Here is a 19,395-nt window from a genome sequence, read left to right as displayed (position 1 = left end):
TATGAAGATTTGTATGTCATACTATACTACAACGTTTTTATGAAGATCTTTATGTCATACTATACTTTGACATTTTTATGAAGATTTTTATGTCATACTATACTTTGACGTTTTTATGAAGATTTGTATGTCATACTATACTACAACGTTTTTATGAAGATCTTTATGTCAAACTATATACTATGACGTTTTTATGAAGATTTGTATGTCATACTATACTGTGACGTTTTTATGAAGATTTTTATGTCATACTATACTACAACGTTTTTATGAAGATCTTTATGTCATACTATACTTTGACTTTTTTATGAAGATCTTTATGTCATACTATACTTTGACTGTTTTATTAAGATTTGTATGTCATACTATACTACAACGTTTTTATGAAGATCTTTATGTCATACTATACTTTGACATTTTTATGAAGATCTTTATGTCATACTATACTTTGACGTTTTTATGAAGATTTTTATGTCATACTATACTTTGACATTTTTATGAAGATTTTTATGTCATACTATACTTTGACGTTTTTATGAAGATTTGTATGTCATACTATACTACAACGTTTTTATGAAGATCTTTATGTCAAACTATATACTATGACGTTTTTATGAAGATTTTTATGTCATACTATACTGTGACGTTTTTATGAAGATTTGTATGTCATACTACAACGTTTTTATGAAGATCTTTATGTCATACTATACTTTGACTTTTTTATGAAGATCTTTATGTCATACTATACTTTGACGTTTTTATGAAGATTTGTATGTCATACTATACTACAACGTTTTTATGAAGATCTTTATGCCATACTATACTTTGACGTTTTTATGAAGATTTTTATGTCATACTATACTTTGACATTTTTATGAAGATTTTTATGTCATACTATACTTTGACGTTTTTATGAAGATTTTTATGTCATACTATACTTTGACGTTTTTATGAAGATTTGTATGTCATACTATACTACAAAGTTTTTATGAAGATCTTTATGTCAAACTATATACTATGACGTTTTTATGAAGATTTTTATGTCATACTATACTGTGACGTTTTTATGAAGATTTGTATGTCATACTATACTACAACGTTTTTATGAAGATCTTTATGTCATACTATACTTTGACTTTTTTATGAAGATCTTTATGTCATACTATACTTTGACGTTTTTATGAAGATTTGTATGTCATACTATACTACAACGTTTTTATGAAGATCTTTATGTCATACTATACTTTGACATTTTTATGAAGATCTTTATGTCATACTATACTTTGACGTTTTTATGAAGATCTTTATGTCATACTATATACTATGACGTTTTTATGAAGATTTTTATGTCATACTATACTTTGACGTTTTTATGAAGATTTGTATGTCATACTATACTTTGACGTTTTTATGAAGATCTTTATGTCATACTATATACTATGACGTTTTTATGAAGATTTTTATGTCATACTATACTGTGATGTTTTTATGAAGATTTGTATGTCATACTATACTACAATGTTTTTATGAAGATCTTTATGTCATACTATATACTATGACGTTTTTATGAAGATTTGTATGTCATATTATACTATGACGTTTTTATTAAGATTTTTATGACATACTATACTGACATTTTTATTAAGATTTTTATGTCATACTATACTTTGACGTTTTTATGAAGATTTGTATGTCATACTATGACATTTTTATGAAGATTTTTATGTCATACTATACTACAACGTTTTCATGAAGATCTTTATGTCATACTATACTTTGACATTTTTATGAAGATTTGTATGTCATACTATACTTTGACGTTTTTATGAAGATTTATATGTCATACTATACTATGACGTTTTTATGAAGATTTGTATGTCATACTATACTTTGACCTTTTTATGAAAAGTTATATGTTGTACTATGCTATGATGTTTTTATTTATATTTTAATGAAATACCATACTATGACATTTTTATGAAGATTTTCTATCATATTATACTATGACGTTTTTATCAAGATTTTTATGTCATACTATACTATGACATCTGTATTTAGATTTTTATGACATACCATAATATGATTTTTTTTTTAAAATTTTTTATGTCATACTATACTATGATGTTTTTATAAAAAATTTTATGTCAAACTATGCTATGACATTTTTTTAATGAACATTTTTATGTCATACCATACTATGACGTTTTTATGAAGATTTGTGTCATAATATAGTGTGACACTTTTATTTTGATTTTTATGACATACCATACTGACATTTTTTTTATGAAGATTTTAATGTCATACTATACTGACTTTTTGTGAAGATTTCTATGGCATACTGTATTATGATTTTTTTTCATAGCATACTATACTTTGATGTTTTTTGTTGACAAACCCTAATATGCAGGTTTTATACGCAGCTGCTGTACTGACACTTTGATTTAACATGACATACTATATTTTGAAAAATTGTGGCATACTATTTACTATGACATGCTTTATAAAATACCATACTGTTAAATTTTATTAGGTTTGTTAAAGGGGAGCACATGACATCACCCCCCTGGAGCTCATCAAGGTTTATCAGCTGTTATCAAAATTGAAATGTTAGCGGTTAAATACTGGTTATACAAGTACATGTAGTGAAGTTCATGACCTCCAATTCCTTTAATATATAATAATATAAATAATCAATATATAGTAGCCATGTAGCAAAGATTTCAAATGTGTGTCTGTGCCCTTCTAGCTCCTGTGTATTATTGATATGACTTTTTCTCATAATCCTTGCATTGGGTTAGCAGCACTCAAAACAACTCTCTTGTGCTTTGTTTTCACCCTGTCTATTTGACTTATGCTGCATTAACACAGTGATTCAAAGAGTGATCACAAATTGTTGTTGTGTTATCTAATAATCAGTGTATAGAAAATGTAAGTTAAAGTGTGTAGCTGATGTAACCAGTTAAAACTCCAAGTGGCGATAATAATGTATGTATGGAAAGGGGCTTAAAAAAGGTCTTAAATTTTACTGTAGGATGCCTTTATGTACTCTGAAAGTGCAATACATAATTTCTGCTTTGTGGCTCTGAGTGTTTTAAAAATGCAACTTCACACTCTCTTCCACTTGATAAATAAAACCAGGCCCAGGTTATGAATGTTGAACATCTATTTTCAAAATAAAACCTACAACTTTTCCTGCTTTACATTTCACTTGACCAGTTTTATCTCTTTGCCTACAGTCTGCCTCTGGTGCAATGTGCGCAACGTTTCAAACATAAAACATTGGATTTGCAAGAGAATTTCACATTTTATTTTCAAAAGACTAACATATAATTTTCAGAAGACTCCACATCTCTGCAGTGAGATGTCAAGTCCATCTCCTGTCAGAGAAGTTGTTTTCCAGAGGGAGATGGGAGGATTAGAAGTTGCAATTTTCATTTTACCTGCTGAAAGCTAGAATGAGAAAGTTTTCGTTGAGTACAGTTAGTCATTGCTAATGATACTTGGCAGCACAGTCTCTCTTCAAAAGGGCTTGTGGGTACAGGAGACATCTTACATGAGCCTAAGTGGTTTCCAGACACGTATTGAGATGTGTTAGTTTTCATGACATGAAGTTCTCCTTTAAGCGCGACTGAATCTTGTGGGTGTTTTACTAGAAAGTTTCCATCTAGATCTTTTACGCTTCAGAGAAAATGTTTCATTATATCATCATACTACTCTTCTGAAGTGTAAGAAATGTTGTTTTGTGGTCAAAGATGTTACCGAATAAGAGACTTTTTGTGTTCAGTGACAGCATCCCTTATATCTATTTGCTTGTTCCTTCATTTAAATATTCGCAGTCATGTGGAAAACTGCTTTGTGACTTTGTTAACGCTATTTACCACATTTCAATGTCGTCTGATTGTTCCAAGGTCTGTTCCAACAGTGACTCGCAGGCCTGGAGTTTGTTTCAAGAGTCAGTTGATCTCCAGGCCTGAGGACAGCTGAATTTGGATGCTGGTGACTCTCACAGTCATTAACTTGAGAGTGCTGAGTAGTTGACTGAGCACATGCAGGTGCACAGGAGGCGAGAGGGATGCTCTGTGATCTTTTGTTACCGTTTTCACATGGCTTCCCTCAACATGAGTTTGAATGGGCAATACAGAGGGGAGCTGGAGGGAGAGGGAGTCACAGGTGTGGAAAATAAGGGCATCTAAATGGTGCTGAGTTAAATAAACTCTACTCAGTGCACAGTTACAACTTCTGCTAGAATACAATCTCGGCTAGGCGAATGGAGAAAATCAAATACCAAATACCCTGATATCGATATTGCGATAATACCGTAGGGTGGATATATGTGGATGTAATGATAACTGGGTAAAAGCAAATAATAGAACAGCTGCAACAGTCTGGCAAATTCAGAAAATTACCTTACTGTAATGCAGCCTTTAAAATCAGGAAAAGACTACACTTACAATATTACGAAATCCAAAATCTAAGACAATATCTAGTCTATCACAATATTGATATAATATAAATACACTGCCCAGCCCTCAATACACTACAACAAAACAACATAAGGTCAAACAGCCAGTTTAATATCTTGGGATTATCACTGGCAGCTGGCATCACATCCTGCCACTGTTTTCCTAAATTTATTGATATCAACCAACCTGGGGTCAGAGAGTTTATTCAAATCTGCGTGGGTGTTTTGCCACATCTGCACTCGAAAACACAACAGGGCAAGGCACTTTTAAAATGAGAATTTAGTCAAACGCATCACATTTAGCTTTCAACAGTTAATTCACATGCACATCTACGCACAGAGACACTATCAATCTCATCTGTCACCAATGACACCAGCACTTTTAGTGAAGTATTCACGAAGGGATCTGAGATGATGTGAGGAATGTGTGTTCATCCTGAAAATTTGAAAGGGACAGTTCACCCCAAAATCAAAAATACATATTTTTCCTCTTACCTGTAGAGCTATTTATGAATCTAGATTGATTTGGTGTGAGTTGTTGAGATTTCTGCCTTCTCTCTAATATTATGGAACACAATGGCACTCGGCTTGTGGTGCTCAAAACACCAAAAAAAGAAATAAAAATAAAACATGCATTGTCTTTTTCCGGAAGTTATGACCAAGTTACTCAAGATAATCCACATACCCTGTTGTGAGCAGTTTGTAGGAACTATTTTCTTTCATCTAACCAACACCAGCCAGCTGTATCACTGATGAGAGGCTTGTGACAACATGTAAACATGGCGTCCTCCTAGGCTGAGTTGTAATGTTAGCTAGCTCAGTGGTGCTAAGTGAGCTAACAGTAGACGCAAGCCTCTTTTGTTCTGTGGCGTGGTAATGCAGTTGGCAGGTGTAGATTGGTAGACTGGCAGTTCCTACATGAAACACCTTTCAACAAGGTCTGTGGATTATCTTGAGTAACCCGAGTCATGATTTCTGGAAAAATCCATTATTTGGTGCTTTGAGCACCACAAGCTGAGTGCCATCTAGTTCCATTATATTTAAGAGAGGGCAGACATCTCTATGGTCGATAACTCAACAACTCGGCAACTCACAATAAAACAATCTGGATTGGTAAATAGCACTACTGGTAAGAGGAAAAAGGTTTATTTAAAATTTTTGGGGTGAACTGTCCCTTTAATTGTAAGTCAGCGGAAATAATGGATGAGATAGCTTCACTCCCCCTTAACTACACTGCAGCTTTAGGAAAGGATGTTATCGAGACATGCAAAGGCACTTCTCACTTGCAGTAGCTGGGGAGTAAGCAGAAATGCGCCCACGAAGGCCATTACACCAGGATGCTGTGGTGTGAACTGGAGGTGAGTGTGAGGCAGGAGCTGGTGTGAGGAAAGAGTTAACTGCATAAAGGGGAAAGATAAACACATTACTGCCTCGCTAGTCGCCGTGAGTAACATAATGAACTCCTAATCGCTGCTGAGGGTGTAATTCATCTATGAAATCAGCAGCAAATTGAGATGAGGAAAATCAGTTTCTGATCCATCTCATGCGGTAGCTTAGCAGGAAGGATATTGAACGGCGTGCCTCTCAAAAGGTTAGGAGTAACACTTTCCTGTCAGCATCGATATTCTGTCAGTGGAAAACTTCCCCTCCGCTCCGTCTCGTACACGCAGCCTGCCAGGCAGCACACGCAGCTCATGAGTCCAGCCGATGAATGTATCTGTATTCTGTCCAGTCCTGCCCAGATAAGCAATGACTAGCGCGTCAGGTCAAAATGTCATATTCTCAATCAACTCCAGTAGCACCCGGTGTCAAATGCTTTGTTGAGTAGAGTGCAGCTGTCAAGAGATGGAATGTGTTGAATCAAACTTCTATTTACCCCCACCACCATTTTCCCCCCCCGCCTTTCTCCTCCTCCACCTCCTCATCCTCTACCTCCTCAACTCGCTTGTCTCCCTTTCCTGAATAAGGCATTATAGTATATGTTGAGCCCGAGGCGTGAGAGCTAAGATAATGGCATCTGGAGCTGCCGGCACCCCCATCCGTATCACTCCTCAGGCAATTCAGGATTCTGGTGCTTAACATCAACCCTTCCTCCGCCTTTCTATGCCTATTTCTGTCTTTGGTGGTCCTAGTGTGGGTTTCCATGCATATCGGAGCCATATGAATGTGAAATCAAAAGAAAATGAACCCATAACTTATACAGTCACTAAGTGTGTGTGAGTGTGCTCCCTTTTTTACTGTTGGTGTTTTCATTTTGTACAAATATGCATGTGTGCATGTGTTTGGACAAGATAAAAACAGGGCCGAAGGAATGAAAGGGAAATTTGTGAGAGGAGGGAGAGAGACAGACAAAGAGAAAGATGGCAACAAAGAGAGAGAGAGAAAGCACGAGAGAAAGAAATGACTCACCTTCTCTGCCGACTGGGCTGTGCCAAAGAAAATCGGGATAAAGGCCAGCCAGACTATGCAAGTGGTGTACATAGTGAAGCCAATGGGCTTGGCTTCATTGAAGTCTTCTGGTACATCCCGTGTCTTGATGGCGTAGATGGTGCAGGTCACCATCAACAGGATGCTGTAGCCCAACGAGCAGATTATCTGTAGGTCTGTGATGTCACACTTCAGCACGCCACGGGCTAGCATGGGGTTGATGGTTTTCTGCTCATCGTAGTCAACGATGGTGTTTGGAGGGTCCACGGCGAACCACACCAGCACGCCCAGCAGCTGCACGCAGATCAGACTAGAAGTAATGGCAATCTGCGAGGTGGGGCTGATGAAGCGAGGAGCGGTGACTGTCTGCTTGCCCTGCTCGAAGATCCGATAGATACGGTTGGTCTTGGTGAGCAGCGCGGCGTAGCTGATGCACATGCCCAGGCCCAGGAAGATCCTCCTGAAGGCACACACGGCTACGTCAGGCTTGGCAATCATCAGGAAGGTGATGATGTAACACAGGAAGATGCCAGTTAGCAGCACGTAACTCAGCTCTCGGCCCGATGCCCGCACGATAGGTGTGTCGTTGTAGCGTATAAAGGTGGCCATGACAAAGATGGTGGCAATGATACCAAGCATGGCCAGGAAGACGGGGATAATTGCCCAAGCAGAGTGCCACTCCAGCTTCACAATTGGGATGGGCTGGCAGGCGGTTCTGTTGGGGTTGGGCCGCATGTTGTAGGCACACAGTCTGCAGGAAGTCTCATCATACTGATACTGGTACCCGTCACATAGCTCACAGTGCCAGCAGCACGGCATGCCCTTTACCCTCTTCTTCCTCTCTCCAGTTTTACAGGGCAGACTGCACACAGAGATAGGCACCTCCTGCTCCCCATCTGGCCACTGAAGCTCCTCCAGCTGGTGGAGAGATGACACACAGCACAGGATGATATGGTTAGCGACAGAGCCATAAAACAGAAGTACCACTGAATATGAAAAACCATGAGGATAATGAAAAGTACCTGGATTTTTGGCATGACATAACATCTGCAACTTATTAAGTGCCCACTAGAGACTACATTGTAATTCTCATGAAGCTACATTCTCTGCAAAAATACAGCACAATGCAATCTTTCCGAACAGCTGAAAAATTAAGTAAAAAAAAAAAAAAAAAAAAAAACCCCAAAATAATTAGCCTAATACAGTACATCTTTCCTGCCAATTTCTTAGAGGGATTGCCTTTTCTAATACTTGAAAGTAATTGAAATCGCCATGGCAACAGAGCTTACCTTTGTTCAGTGAAATAAAAATAAAGAAATGTGAAATGCAAAAGACATTATGTTTTAATACAGAAGCCAGTGAGGTATGAAATATGCGATGATAAGGAAGGAGAATGGGACTTTGGGAGTGCAAATGCCTCTTTTAGACTTTGCAGAGCTATTTCTATTTATGATCTTGTCATCAAAATGAAAAGTGCAGTATACAGACACACTGAAGAACTATCTGAAACTCCAATCCGAAAAGGCCCCGAGGTGTTTCACGGTTTAAGCTCAAACTATAGTCTCAATGTACAAGTCGGCCCTAAAACAGCCGTGAAGAAATGGATTTTTTTTAGGGCTCTTACATATTTTGTTAGGGTGTTAAAAAAGCTTTCATTATACTCTGAGCTGATCTTTTGATTTATTATGAAAGCGCTCTGATCCATGGCTCTAAAAGCACCAGAAGATTTAAGATTCTCCTACATAGCAGCTTCAGAGCAATATATGAACCAAAATAAAAAGACAAAGACAAAGAAGAAACAAAAAACACAGCAAAGTACACATTTTAGTGGTATGACTGTTAAACTGATTTTTATTGTCCTCTAAAACTGCCCCAATATGACAGATTTAAAAGGTGCTTTGAGACAATGAGTGTGGAACAACCTACATTAAAATCATAGAGTAGCATAGCATAAAAACTATATTGGAAATGAACAGGAATTAATTCCAGTGATAATTTTTGTAGTGTGCATTTTGTCTTGTTGTGAAATGAATTCATGACTTAAAAGGCACCCTGTGGAGTTTCAGAACTCTAATAGTGCCACAAGGCATTTTTTTGTAATGTGGCCCTGTTTTGTTTGTCTCCTGTACATTCACAAGGACGTCCAAGCACACACATGCACAAGTGACATGATACACCATCCTGAATTAAGAAACACAGCAATGTGTCAGCAAAGGCACGGAAGGAGGTAAATCTCGGCGCCCCTTGACTCTCAGTCTGATGACGATAAGCCTCTGGGGGCAACCAAGCTCCCTGCAACAGCGCCGGGCTTTGAAGCCAATTTGAAATACTGGCCAAACCCTACAACTTCTGGGTCCATCATGTGATGTCACTGGCCCAAAAAAAGCTGTTCTCCTATTGACTTTGACATTGTAAAAGAAGCATCTGTAAATCACTGCGCCACTAAGCAACTTTCATAGGGAACAAACAATGTTTTAACCAGCTCTCTTTGTGGGGGCAACAGCCAATATTTCAAGGCTTCTGGTGTATTTAGACTTCATCCTTAATCTCTATAAACCAAGATAGTCAGTGGGTTCTCAGATGGCATTTTGGCCAGTGCGTTCCATCTCGTTTGCTTTCCACACAGATTGTTTATCTGCTGCTTAAACCTAATTGGTCAACACTACTACTAGACTACAAATGAAAAACAAAAGCCTGTGATACCAAAATCTTGTACCGTTGCTTACAGATTCTGCATACATACAAAGATGTCTGTTTATAGAGATTAGGAAGAAGACTGCGCACTTACAAACATGGGTTTACAAAAATGCAGGATTTTTGTATTGGATTGCTAAAACATGGCTTTGCATGTTTATGAGGAAGGACATGCATTCAGCACATTTGTTAGAACTCAAGGATACGCACAAGGCATTGTAGTTAGTAACACTCAAAAAATTGAGCACAGCATTAGTTCAGGCAGGACACAATGTCAAGCTCAGCTCACATCCTAACTACATCAGCTGATCTCAAATAGCCCAGTAAACTAATGGCGCAGCTGATAGATCAGATGATTCCTTTGTATGCAACTAATTGGCGAATCTGATTCAGGGCACCCTATTTAAACTGCTGTTCTGTTCGTTTTCTGGAGGGTCTTTGCTGCTGCTCTCCCTGCCTTAGGCTTTCCATGTAGGCATATGGAAGGGAAGGAAGGTTTGCTCTCTCTGTCTTAAGGCTTAGGCTTTCTGCATAGGCCCGAGGAAAGGCAGAGAGGCTCTACAACAGAGCCTTACCCCCAAATATAATACTGCAAATGGAAATAAAGTTTTCTTTGAGTAAAGGGGTCCTGACTGAACATTTCTTTGTTTACAAGAAAATCATACAGGGCACCTTCTAAGGAATTTAGAGAAATACACATACCGTATTCATTTTCCTACTGAGAGTTAGATGAAAAGATTGATACCACCCTCATGTCTGTCCATTAAATATGAACAGTCTGCAGCTGATGATGATTTTACAGTAGCTTAGCAGCCTTGACTGAAAGAATAAGGAAACTGCTAGCCTGTCTTTGTCCAAAGGTAACAAAGCCCTTCCCCTACCAGCACCTCTAAAGCTCACTAATTAGCGTGTTGTATCTTGTTTGTTTAATCCATACAGAAACCAACAGCTGCTGTCACGGTGACTGTGAGACTCAAGCAAGACTCCAAGAAATTGTCCTGCACATAACCTCCAGTAAAACCACAACTTCACATTTTTACACTTCAGATTTTGTACGGGTTGAACAGACGAGATATAGAGTGCTAATTAGTGAGTTTTAGAGGTGCTGGTAGGCGGATTTTTTTGTTAAACTAAGCTGGCTGTATTTGGCATACAGACATGAGAGTAGCACCAATCTTCTCATCTAACTCTCAGCAAGAAAGGGAATAAGTGTATTTCCCAAAATGTCAAAATATTCCTTTAAGAAAGTGCTATTTTCCTTCACTGCTCATCTTTTCATTTCTGTGGTGTGAAATGGAATTTAAACCGATGTGAGAAAACATCAAACACATGGAAATTCTCTCTGACTATCTCTCCACTTGTAGCTGTACACTCACATAACTCATGATACTCTTAAACGTAAACGTCAGCAGATAAAGAAAAAAAAAAAATCTCCACCAGGTCCAAATATCATCACATACAACAGGAATCCAGCTGAGGATACTAACAGCATCACCTCCTCCTAATGTGGCTACTGCCAATAATTGCAGATACAGCTGCACCTTTGCAGCACGCACGCACGTGCGCGCACACACACACACACACACACACACACACACACCTATCTAGAGTGTGTTTGTGTTGTGTGCACTTGTATGACAAATGTGTTGTTTCTGTGGTGTCTAGGTAGATTATCATCTGCCATTTATCTGGGGGCATGAAGGTGCCATTTGTTATTTGGACAATGAATGGTGCTCACTGGAAAACCTCCCGATTACACACAGTGAGGAAACAGTAATGAGACCAACAGCTCTGTTGCCATGGAGACCGGAAGCAAGATTTTTGACACCTTGGACTCCTACGGCTGCCATAGTTTTCATTTGGGTTTTGGTTTAGTTGTTAATTTTACAGTTAATTTGAGCTTTTGTGAGGTGGAACAGCGTTACATTGAACTTCTTTATCGATGAATATGCTCATCTCTGTACAACCTTTGAATTAGACTGCCCCATAATGTGTTACTGAACAAAGTGACAGCTATTGCATTGAAATATAATTGCACTTTAACAGCATTTGGTTTGTAATCACACTAAAACAGAATGCAGCACAAATCTCCAGCAGCAGACACTGTTCCACCTGTGCCATCCAATCCATTCAGTTGAGTTTAATTCTTGTGAACCAGAGAGCCATTATGCAAATGTTAGCTCATCTGTATGTAAATGTCATGTTTTTTTGTGTGGAGTCTGACTTCCATAGAAACACATAGAAATGTTCAGCTCAGGTTTCATCCCATCATACAGCACGGGCTTTTTCGAATGTTTGCCTTGAAATAAAATAAAACTCATCAGTTTCTTTATTGTCCACATGAATCACCCGAGCCCATTTTTGTGCTGTGACAGCGAGATCTATCATAGTAGCTACAAAACCAACACCTTGCACCTATAAAAGCAGCGCGGCAGCTGTCTCTAGCTCCATGCCTAACCAGATATTACACAGTATATTTTTGAAGAAAGTTATTTAAAGCTCCCATGAAATGAAAAATGCTCAATCCATGTTGTTATCCCCTGGGTTCTGCTATCTTTTGAACATGCCAAAAATATATATTTACCTAGTAAAACCCTTCAGTTTTTCTGTAAAGTATCGAGAACTTTCATGTGATTTATCTTGCTTTCTTCGGTGTGCCTTAAATTCCATCTGATAAAATGTCATAAATTTAGAGCTTCATCGTGTACAGTAAAACCTGCAGGAGAAGCTACATCAGGAGGAACATGGGAGGTGTTTATTCAGGTGTCAGTTTCCAACAACATCAACATCTTCAGCAGCACTCTGCTGCCAACGACTGAACATATATGGTTTGACACTTGGGTTAGAAACATGTTGTTCTCTTCCTCCTACTCCTTCACCGTCACTCCTCCAAACCTATGCAGTGGGAGCAGAGTGATCTCTAACAATGGAGTAATGTCTGTTGTTGTCTTTTTAATGTTGAACTCTTAAATCAAGCCCTCGCTGATATTTTAGTCCTGCCCTGACATCCTTTTACAGGCCGAAACATATTAAACCTTCTTTTAAAAGCATGAAAATGTGACAGACTAAAAGTACTGCATTGTATTACTGATTTATAAACCTTTGACAGAATAATTGCATGATTTTTTCCTCTTCTTAAAAGCAGCTTTTGCACATTTAATAATCTCTGATAAAACCATGTTTCAATGAGTGCGTTTACATGTACATGACTACCCGTTAATGATCTGTTTTTTGGAGAATCCTATTGATGTGTTTGAGCATGTAAACATGTTAACTGAGGAGACAATAAAGCCTCCACATAAATAGTATTTTAAGTCTTGTGTGTAACATATCCTTCTGGGATTTATACTTCGGGATTCATGCTGGCTTCACATGAGCAGATGAAATCTCCGCCTGTCGCTTTACTAATTTATACAATGTAAAATGCCATAGGCTTGTGCTAATAACGTTAGCATGTTGTATTTGTGGGGAAAATGTGTCCAGATAAAGACGGGAACTGCCCATTGGTTCGACAGCCCATTGGTCCAAACATATCAAACCCATTGTTCCTAAGTCCGTTCCGAAATCATCATGATGTCCTGTGGTTAAGGTCTGGTTAGGTTTAGGCACAAAAACCACTTGGTTAGGGTCAGGAAAAGATCATGGTGTGGGTTAAAATGAAAAAGAAAGTGACAAACACATAAGCCGTGAGCCTGCTCTGCCTCAAGCTGGTCGCAGCGCACCATACGCCTGCCGCGAGCTGTTCAGCACCGCGGACAGTCGGACTAATGGGATGTCGAACCAATGGGCTGTCGAACCAATGCCATGGACCCGATAAAGACAAGTGCTTTGTCTGTGAATGCTGTGAGTTATAGTGAAGCTGATTTGTGTATTTGTGTTTGAAACTCTCTCTATTAAGCCATGTTTAATGTGTGTTTTTAATCAACTAAACTTTACAGCACTTCACATAAACCTCTGCCGCCGACCAGTGTTTTGGAGGTCAAACTGCAGAGGGACACAGACACACCACCACACAAGTGTAAATGCTCACAACAGGGTAGGCTATGTGCGTAGGCTATGATGTAGGGTCTGCCACACAACTATAAATCCCGCTGTGGCTTCAGCCAAGTGATGCAACAGAAATACAAACAATGGCGACAGTAGAAGCATCTCACCTCTGAAGCGAGTTTTGTACAAAAAGCAGGGTTCAAACAGTCATGAAATTCCTGACACAGTTATGAAATTACAAAATCTGTTTTCCAGGCCTGGAAATGGTTTGGAATTAATTAATTTTGGTTCTGGTGGCTCAAAAATGTGCAGCTGTATAAGTCCAATAAAGCTGCTAGAGGAAGCATTCATTGTAGTGTTACAGTTAAAAGAGGCTGCAGCTTTCCCGTGAGTGGACGTGGCTTCAGAACATTCAGCAGACACACCCCCAGCGTCTCAGAGAAGTCAATACTGACTTTTTAATCATGATTTTGAAACATAATTTCATACACTTGGCCATGTTTTTAATTACTCAAATTTGGCTGCGTGCTTAATAACACATTTTTCTGTGGTGCGACAAACTCATTACACTAATTTTTTAAATGTTTTCAAGTGGTAGTTAATGTACATTGTAGTCCTCTGTATTTCCTGTTGCTCTCATCTCCCATTGCTGGTTTGCTTTTATAAACCTCACAGCACCTGCGCAAATAACGTGCAGTAATCAGCACTGGGTTACTCGTATTTATCATGTATACAGGGAATATAATCGGGCTCACAGGACGTAGACTGTGGATATAAGCTTGTCATTGGCCGCCTAATTCAGACAGGATTTTGGCTTTATTGGAAGATGCTGAATGGCTGCGGCAAAGATAAGAAACATTGTCCTATTCAGCCTTAAGACTTTCACAAGCATTTTAAAAGGTTGTCTGCCTGGGATTTAGTGATGAATGAGTTTTTCAAAGATGATGTAATGGACAAATTTTTGACAGTGGAGTCTTAAATGCTACTTTCAGTGAACACAAAATTATTCTAAAACTACAACCGGGAGAAGCAGCAGAAGAAGGCAGAGTCTTGAATGAGTATTTTAAAAGCACTGCATGCCTATGTCTCTTACTTTTAACAAGATTTTGGATTCTGGCATTGCTCCTGATGATTGGATGCTTGGTTTATTTGTGCCAATTCATAAGAGGGAAGGTGACATCTGGGGTTGTAATAATTACAGAAGCATCACACTCTTGAGTTTCTCTTGGTAAAGTGGTTACACACGTATTAAATGCAAAGCCATGTAAGTTCTGTGAGGATAATTCTATCCTGAGGGAAACTCAGGCAGGATTTAAAAGAGTTACTCCACCATCGATCAAATCTTTTCTTACTGAAACCCTTTGTTAATTTGTATTCTTTATAAAGAAAATGTTGTTTTGTTCTTTCATTGATTATAGTAGGCATGTGATGCAGTCTGGAGGGATGCGCACTGGCTGATAACAGCTGGTATTAATGCTAAATTCTTGGTTTTATTAATGAAAATGTACAAAAACATCAAATCATGCATTTTTGTTAATGGGGCTAAGTCTGAGCTTTTTGCAAGCCTTGCAGGAGTTAGACAGGGTGAAAAATTATCACCATTGTTGTTTGCATTGTTTATCAATGACCTATAGGTCTATGGACCACAGAATAGCTGTGAGCCTATTAAACTGGAAAACTGTCTGTTGTTTGAAAACCAAAAGTACAGGCAGGCTATTTGTAATTTTCGAGTTAACAACAGCAGTATCCCTAAAGTCACTGCAAGATGTAAAGGGCTGGACAGAAACCAGATGATCCACAACCTCTATAGTGACAATCGTTTGGGAGATGAGTGTCATAGTTTGTTTGAGTGTAAGACTGGAAGCGTGATGAATTATAGATAAGGTTACAATGGAAGAGGAGAGCGCTGCTCAGCTCTGATGGCTGGTCTGACAGGTGCTCTGTGGCGAGGTAGGTAGAAAGAAGAACATTCTTTAAAAAGGAGCCTAGTTTACAAATAACTTCTGGCTCATAATAATAATAAAAAAAATAATACATTTAATTCAAAAAGGTGCCTTTCAAAACACCCAAGGCTGTCTGATTGTAATAAAATTAATTTAAACATAGATAGAGTGGTTAAAATAATACTCTGGCAAATACCTTTAGCTATATAAACAAGATCCTGCAAGTCTCATATTATGCAGACAACCTTGTATAACAAAACAAAACAACAAAAACAGGCACTATGTCTTCAGGTGAAATAATCTCCATCTTCATGGATGAAGACCTAGAGACGATATGTGTTGGTCTGTTAGACTGCCGATGCTCGAAGAATTAATATATGAGATTACTGTATTTCACCTGAAGACGGAGTGCTTTGTTCGTCTCCATTAATCTGAGACTTCTGGGATCTTGTTTTTAATAAAGGTATTTGCCAGAGTGTTATTTTAACTGCCTGTTGATGTGTGAATTAATTTTGTTAATAAAATTAAATAAGCCAAATGTTATTTGTAAATTAGGTGCCTTTTTAAGAATGTCCTTCCTTTGTTTATGTATCATTTGTTGTACTTTAGCCATGCTGTGCGCCCATCGTTTGTTATTACTTTATGTTATGTTGGTGATCATGGTCTCAAGTCACATAAATGTAATACACAGGAAACATGTTACTGTTTTCAAATCCGTCTCTACGTTAAACTAGTATCTCCATATTTCGTGCTTTGCTTAAAACAGCAACCTCCGAGCTAGCAACTTAAAAATGCTAAAACATCTTTTAATGTTTAATGTTTTCTTTTGCAGGAAGCCATTTTAATGCCAGGCTTGCCTCCCCATATACGAGTGTTCCATCCTAGTTCCCTCCCAACATTATTTTGCAAGATTACCGTCACTGTGTCCTGGGTGTAGCACTGCCAAATATGATTGAGATTAGTTTAAATAAGGACAAACAAGCCAGATAATTCTTTTCCCTTAGTGTGGAACGAGGCTGAGATCAACCAGACCTTTCGCTAGTATTGGCCAAAGCAAGATATGTTTGGCAATGCGAGACTACGGGGAATATGAGAAATCTGATTCTTCTTGCTCATGCAAACACCATATTTTAGAAAGAGTGGTGCAGGAATGAGTTAGAAAACCTGAAAATGAGTTCATTTTAGCACTACTGGTTTCCTCATCCTGAAGTCAGGTTTTCTGTAATAGGTTTTTGGATAAATGCCTCAAATAAGGTCTGTGGTTAACACAAGCTGAAGAGACTTTGACATTTTGTTCTGCAACATAAAATTAGACAGAAAATACCTCACTTGTGAATTTTGAAGCTTTTAGGCATCTTAAAAAAACGGTTAATAACAGGATGCCAAATGAGACAGAACGTCATCATGCCGAACACGGTTACAGCCTCGTTGTGGTGGCGATGTTAAGTCATGCAACCGTGGAGTAGTTTGTTTATAAATTAACGATAGCTTTTTACTTCTTGTGTTTGCATTTACGCTTCAAAAATCATAAAAGTGGTGTTCATTTGCGGAGATTATCTTGCTGAACAAGTATCATAAACGTTTGTTTGCCACAGAGCTCATTTTCTGCGATTATCCAGAATCCAATGGAAAAATCCCATTGACGCTCACTTCTGTGTCGGTCTCCAAAAATGTCATCCCTGCAGCACTCTATGATCATAACCACGATAAGCAGTAAGAACGGGTTATTCATGTCCATGTATTATGGCTAAAATAGGACAAAAGTAACTCTCTGCAGGACTTTGGAATACATCTAACATTTGGATCACAACTGTAGGCAACACATAACCTAATATTGTGTGTGTGTGTGAACATGATTCTCTATTCATTGTTATACCAGAAGAATTTTAACATTTATCTTCTGGGTAGAGAGTAACACTTTCCTTTTCTTGCTAAATTGCACAAACAGATTCATTTTTTGCACCTAGAATACATCAATTAGGCTGAAAGTAAAACGTGTCTGCACCTGAGCTCTCTCCGCATTTGAGATGCAAATAATGTGCACCCCCTTGTCACATAAGAGATTTCAATTTTCAGAAAACACAGAAAGTCTTCACGCTTGTAAATTTTTCGCATGGCTGAGCCCAGACATCCTTTTTAGATAAAGGCATTTAAAACAACGTTCTGACACTGTGCGTTTCTCGCCTGTGTTGTCAGTATCAGTAAATCGTCATACCCTGAGCTGGAGGTTCTCCACCCACTGTCCTACCACCTTATACTCTGGGGTGGAGGAGTTGGTCATCTGGAACTGGAACAGGTCATAGCGTCCTGGAGCGTCGCCGTTCTTGTTAAACACAACAGAGGTGCCGGCGCTGCCTGTACAGAGTGAGAGAGAGAAAATGCTGAAAAAGGAGAGCAGGATAGAGAAGTGTTAGACGCTGGTGTGACAGGACACAGCACCTCTTCTAATAAGAGCAAAACATGAACTTTTAACCCCCCTGCCTTTTACTGTGCAGTGGCCCACATGGACCACACAGAGGTCCACAGAGTGTTTGACTCTGTTACTCCCAGTTAAAAGCTCTGAACACAGTGACCTGAACTTTTATGATAATCACGTACAGGGAAGCAAGCTCCCTACTGACCAATATAGCGCCTCCTCACCTGCTTCCTATGCATCATCACGGCCACACAAAGGCCTCTGGAGGAATATATTTTTATATTCGAAACATGCTTAGATATATGAACTCTCAGCTATGCTCTCATATCAGAAATTCAAATGAACGCAAACCTCTGCAGGTTAAAGGTAATGCATTTCAATCACAGAGTGGACAACAACAGGAGATGTAGGGAGGATAAACAGGTCAGCCAAAGCATCATACGGTCCCCATCTGCTCTCAGTGTGCAGCAGCCTGTCTCAAGCAGAGCCCTGAAGATTTAACTAATTAGCTCAGAGAGGACTGCGGACACCTGAAACATTACGCATGAGGAAAATGAGATTTTTAAATGTGTATTTGTGCGAGCTCTCAAGCCTGTCAGCTGCTGCCACGTGTGCACATCACTCAATTATGGCTGCAGAGTGTGTGCAAGATAGTGTGTTAATGCAGATGTCAGTCAACAAGAGATCTCCTCGCCGGAGTAAATGTTGAATGGCATTAATGGGAAAAAACGGTTGTACTCTATTTCATACATGAGGTCTGCATTGTTGATGAGGTCATTTTTACCATCCCACAATGCTGAGAGAGAATGAACAACTGCTGCATTTTACAAGTCTATTCACCTTGGCACTGCATATAGAAGCTCGTAAGCCTGAATGGAGATACCATTTTCGAAATGGGACGGGGGGAGTCTGATGACACTTGGCATGGGAATTAAGTACTTTAATAGCTCTGGCTATAAAAAGTGTAAGGAAAGGACCACAAGCATATGTCCAAAACACTTTAGGGAACATGTTGTCTTTTGTATCTGGAGCAGAGCTTGTGGCTTTTGGATGGAAGGCCGCTGCACCTTTTCAGCCAGAAGGGAATTTCATCTCCCTCCAGTTTTACAACCAAGGACACTTGTCATTGAACATGCTACAAAAGTTTCAGGCCAAAACACTCTTGTAAAAGAAGAAAGGCAGAGGTAGTAAGAGAGAAAGCCCATCAGGTGACAGTATATGGGGCCATTTTAATAAAACACTGTAGACAAGCACCCGAATGTTCCTTTTTGACTTTGTGACACCATTGTGCATTACAAATTTCAGTTTACAAGACCTTAAGTGTCCATTTCCAGAGCCACAAATCCCTCACTAGCTGCTGTTATGCAAAGCGACAGCACATATATTCCTCATCAACAATGCACAAATGGCACCACTGGAGTCATTTGACCCATCGGTCTTTCTGTTTAAAAGTGGCACACTAATTC

At 38.8% G+C, this 19,395-nt stretch overlaps 1 protein-coding gene and 1 long non-coding RNA gene across 4 annotated transcripts in view; one reads left to right on the top strand and one right to left on the bottom strand.

Moving 5' to 3' along the window:
* Positions 1 to 12,047, top strand: part of LOC125892143 (uncharacterized) — a 37,801-nt gene extending 25,754 nt beyond the window's left edge. For both annotated transcript variants that reach the window (XR_007449710.1, XR_007449711.1), the window contains exon 6: positions 11,249 to 12,047. This is a non-coding gene — a long non-coding RNA (uncharacterized LOC125892143). The remainder of the gene's footprint in view (positions 1 to 11,248) is intronic.
* LOC125892137 (metabotropic glutamate receptor 7-like) overlaps positions 1 to 19,395 on the bottom strand; it is a 100,568-nt gene that overhangs the window by 18,114 nt on the left and 63,059 nt on the right. For both annotated transcript variants that reach the window (XM_049581926.1, XM_049581927.1), the window contains exons 7-8: positions 17,729 to 17,868; positions 6,872 to 7,807 (exon numbers count right to left, since the gene is read on the bottom strand). In XM_049581926.1, coding sequence (XP_049437883.1) covers positions 6,872 to 7,807; positions 17,729 to 17,868 — 1,076 coding nt within the window. The remainder of the gene's footprint in view (positions 1 to 6,871; positions 7,808 to 17,728; positions 17,869 to 19,395) is intronic.

The sequence above is a fragment of the Epinephelus fuscoguttatus genome, linkage group LG7 (genome assembly GCF_011397635.1).
Source record: "Epinephelus fuscoguttatus linkage group LG7, E.fuscoguttatus.final_Chr_v1".
Taxonomy (NCBI): domain Eukaryota; kingdom Metazoa; phylum Chordata; class Actinopteri; order Perciformes; family Serranidae; genus Epinephelus; species Epinephelus fuscoguttatus.
This window is presented reverse-complemented; position numbering and strand designations above follow the sequence as displayed.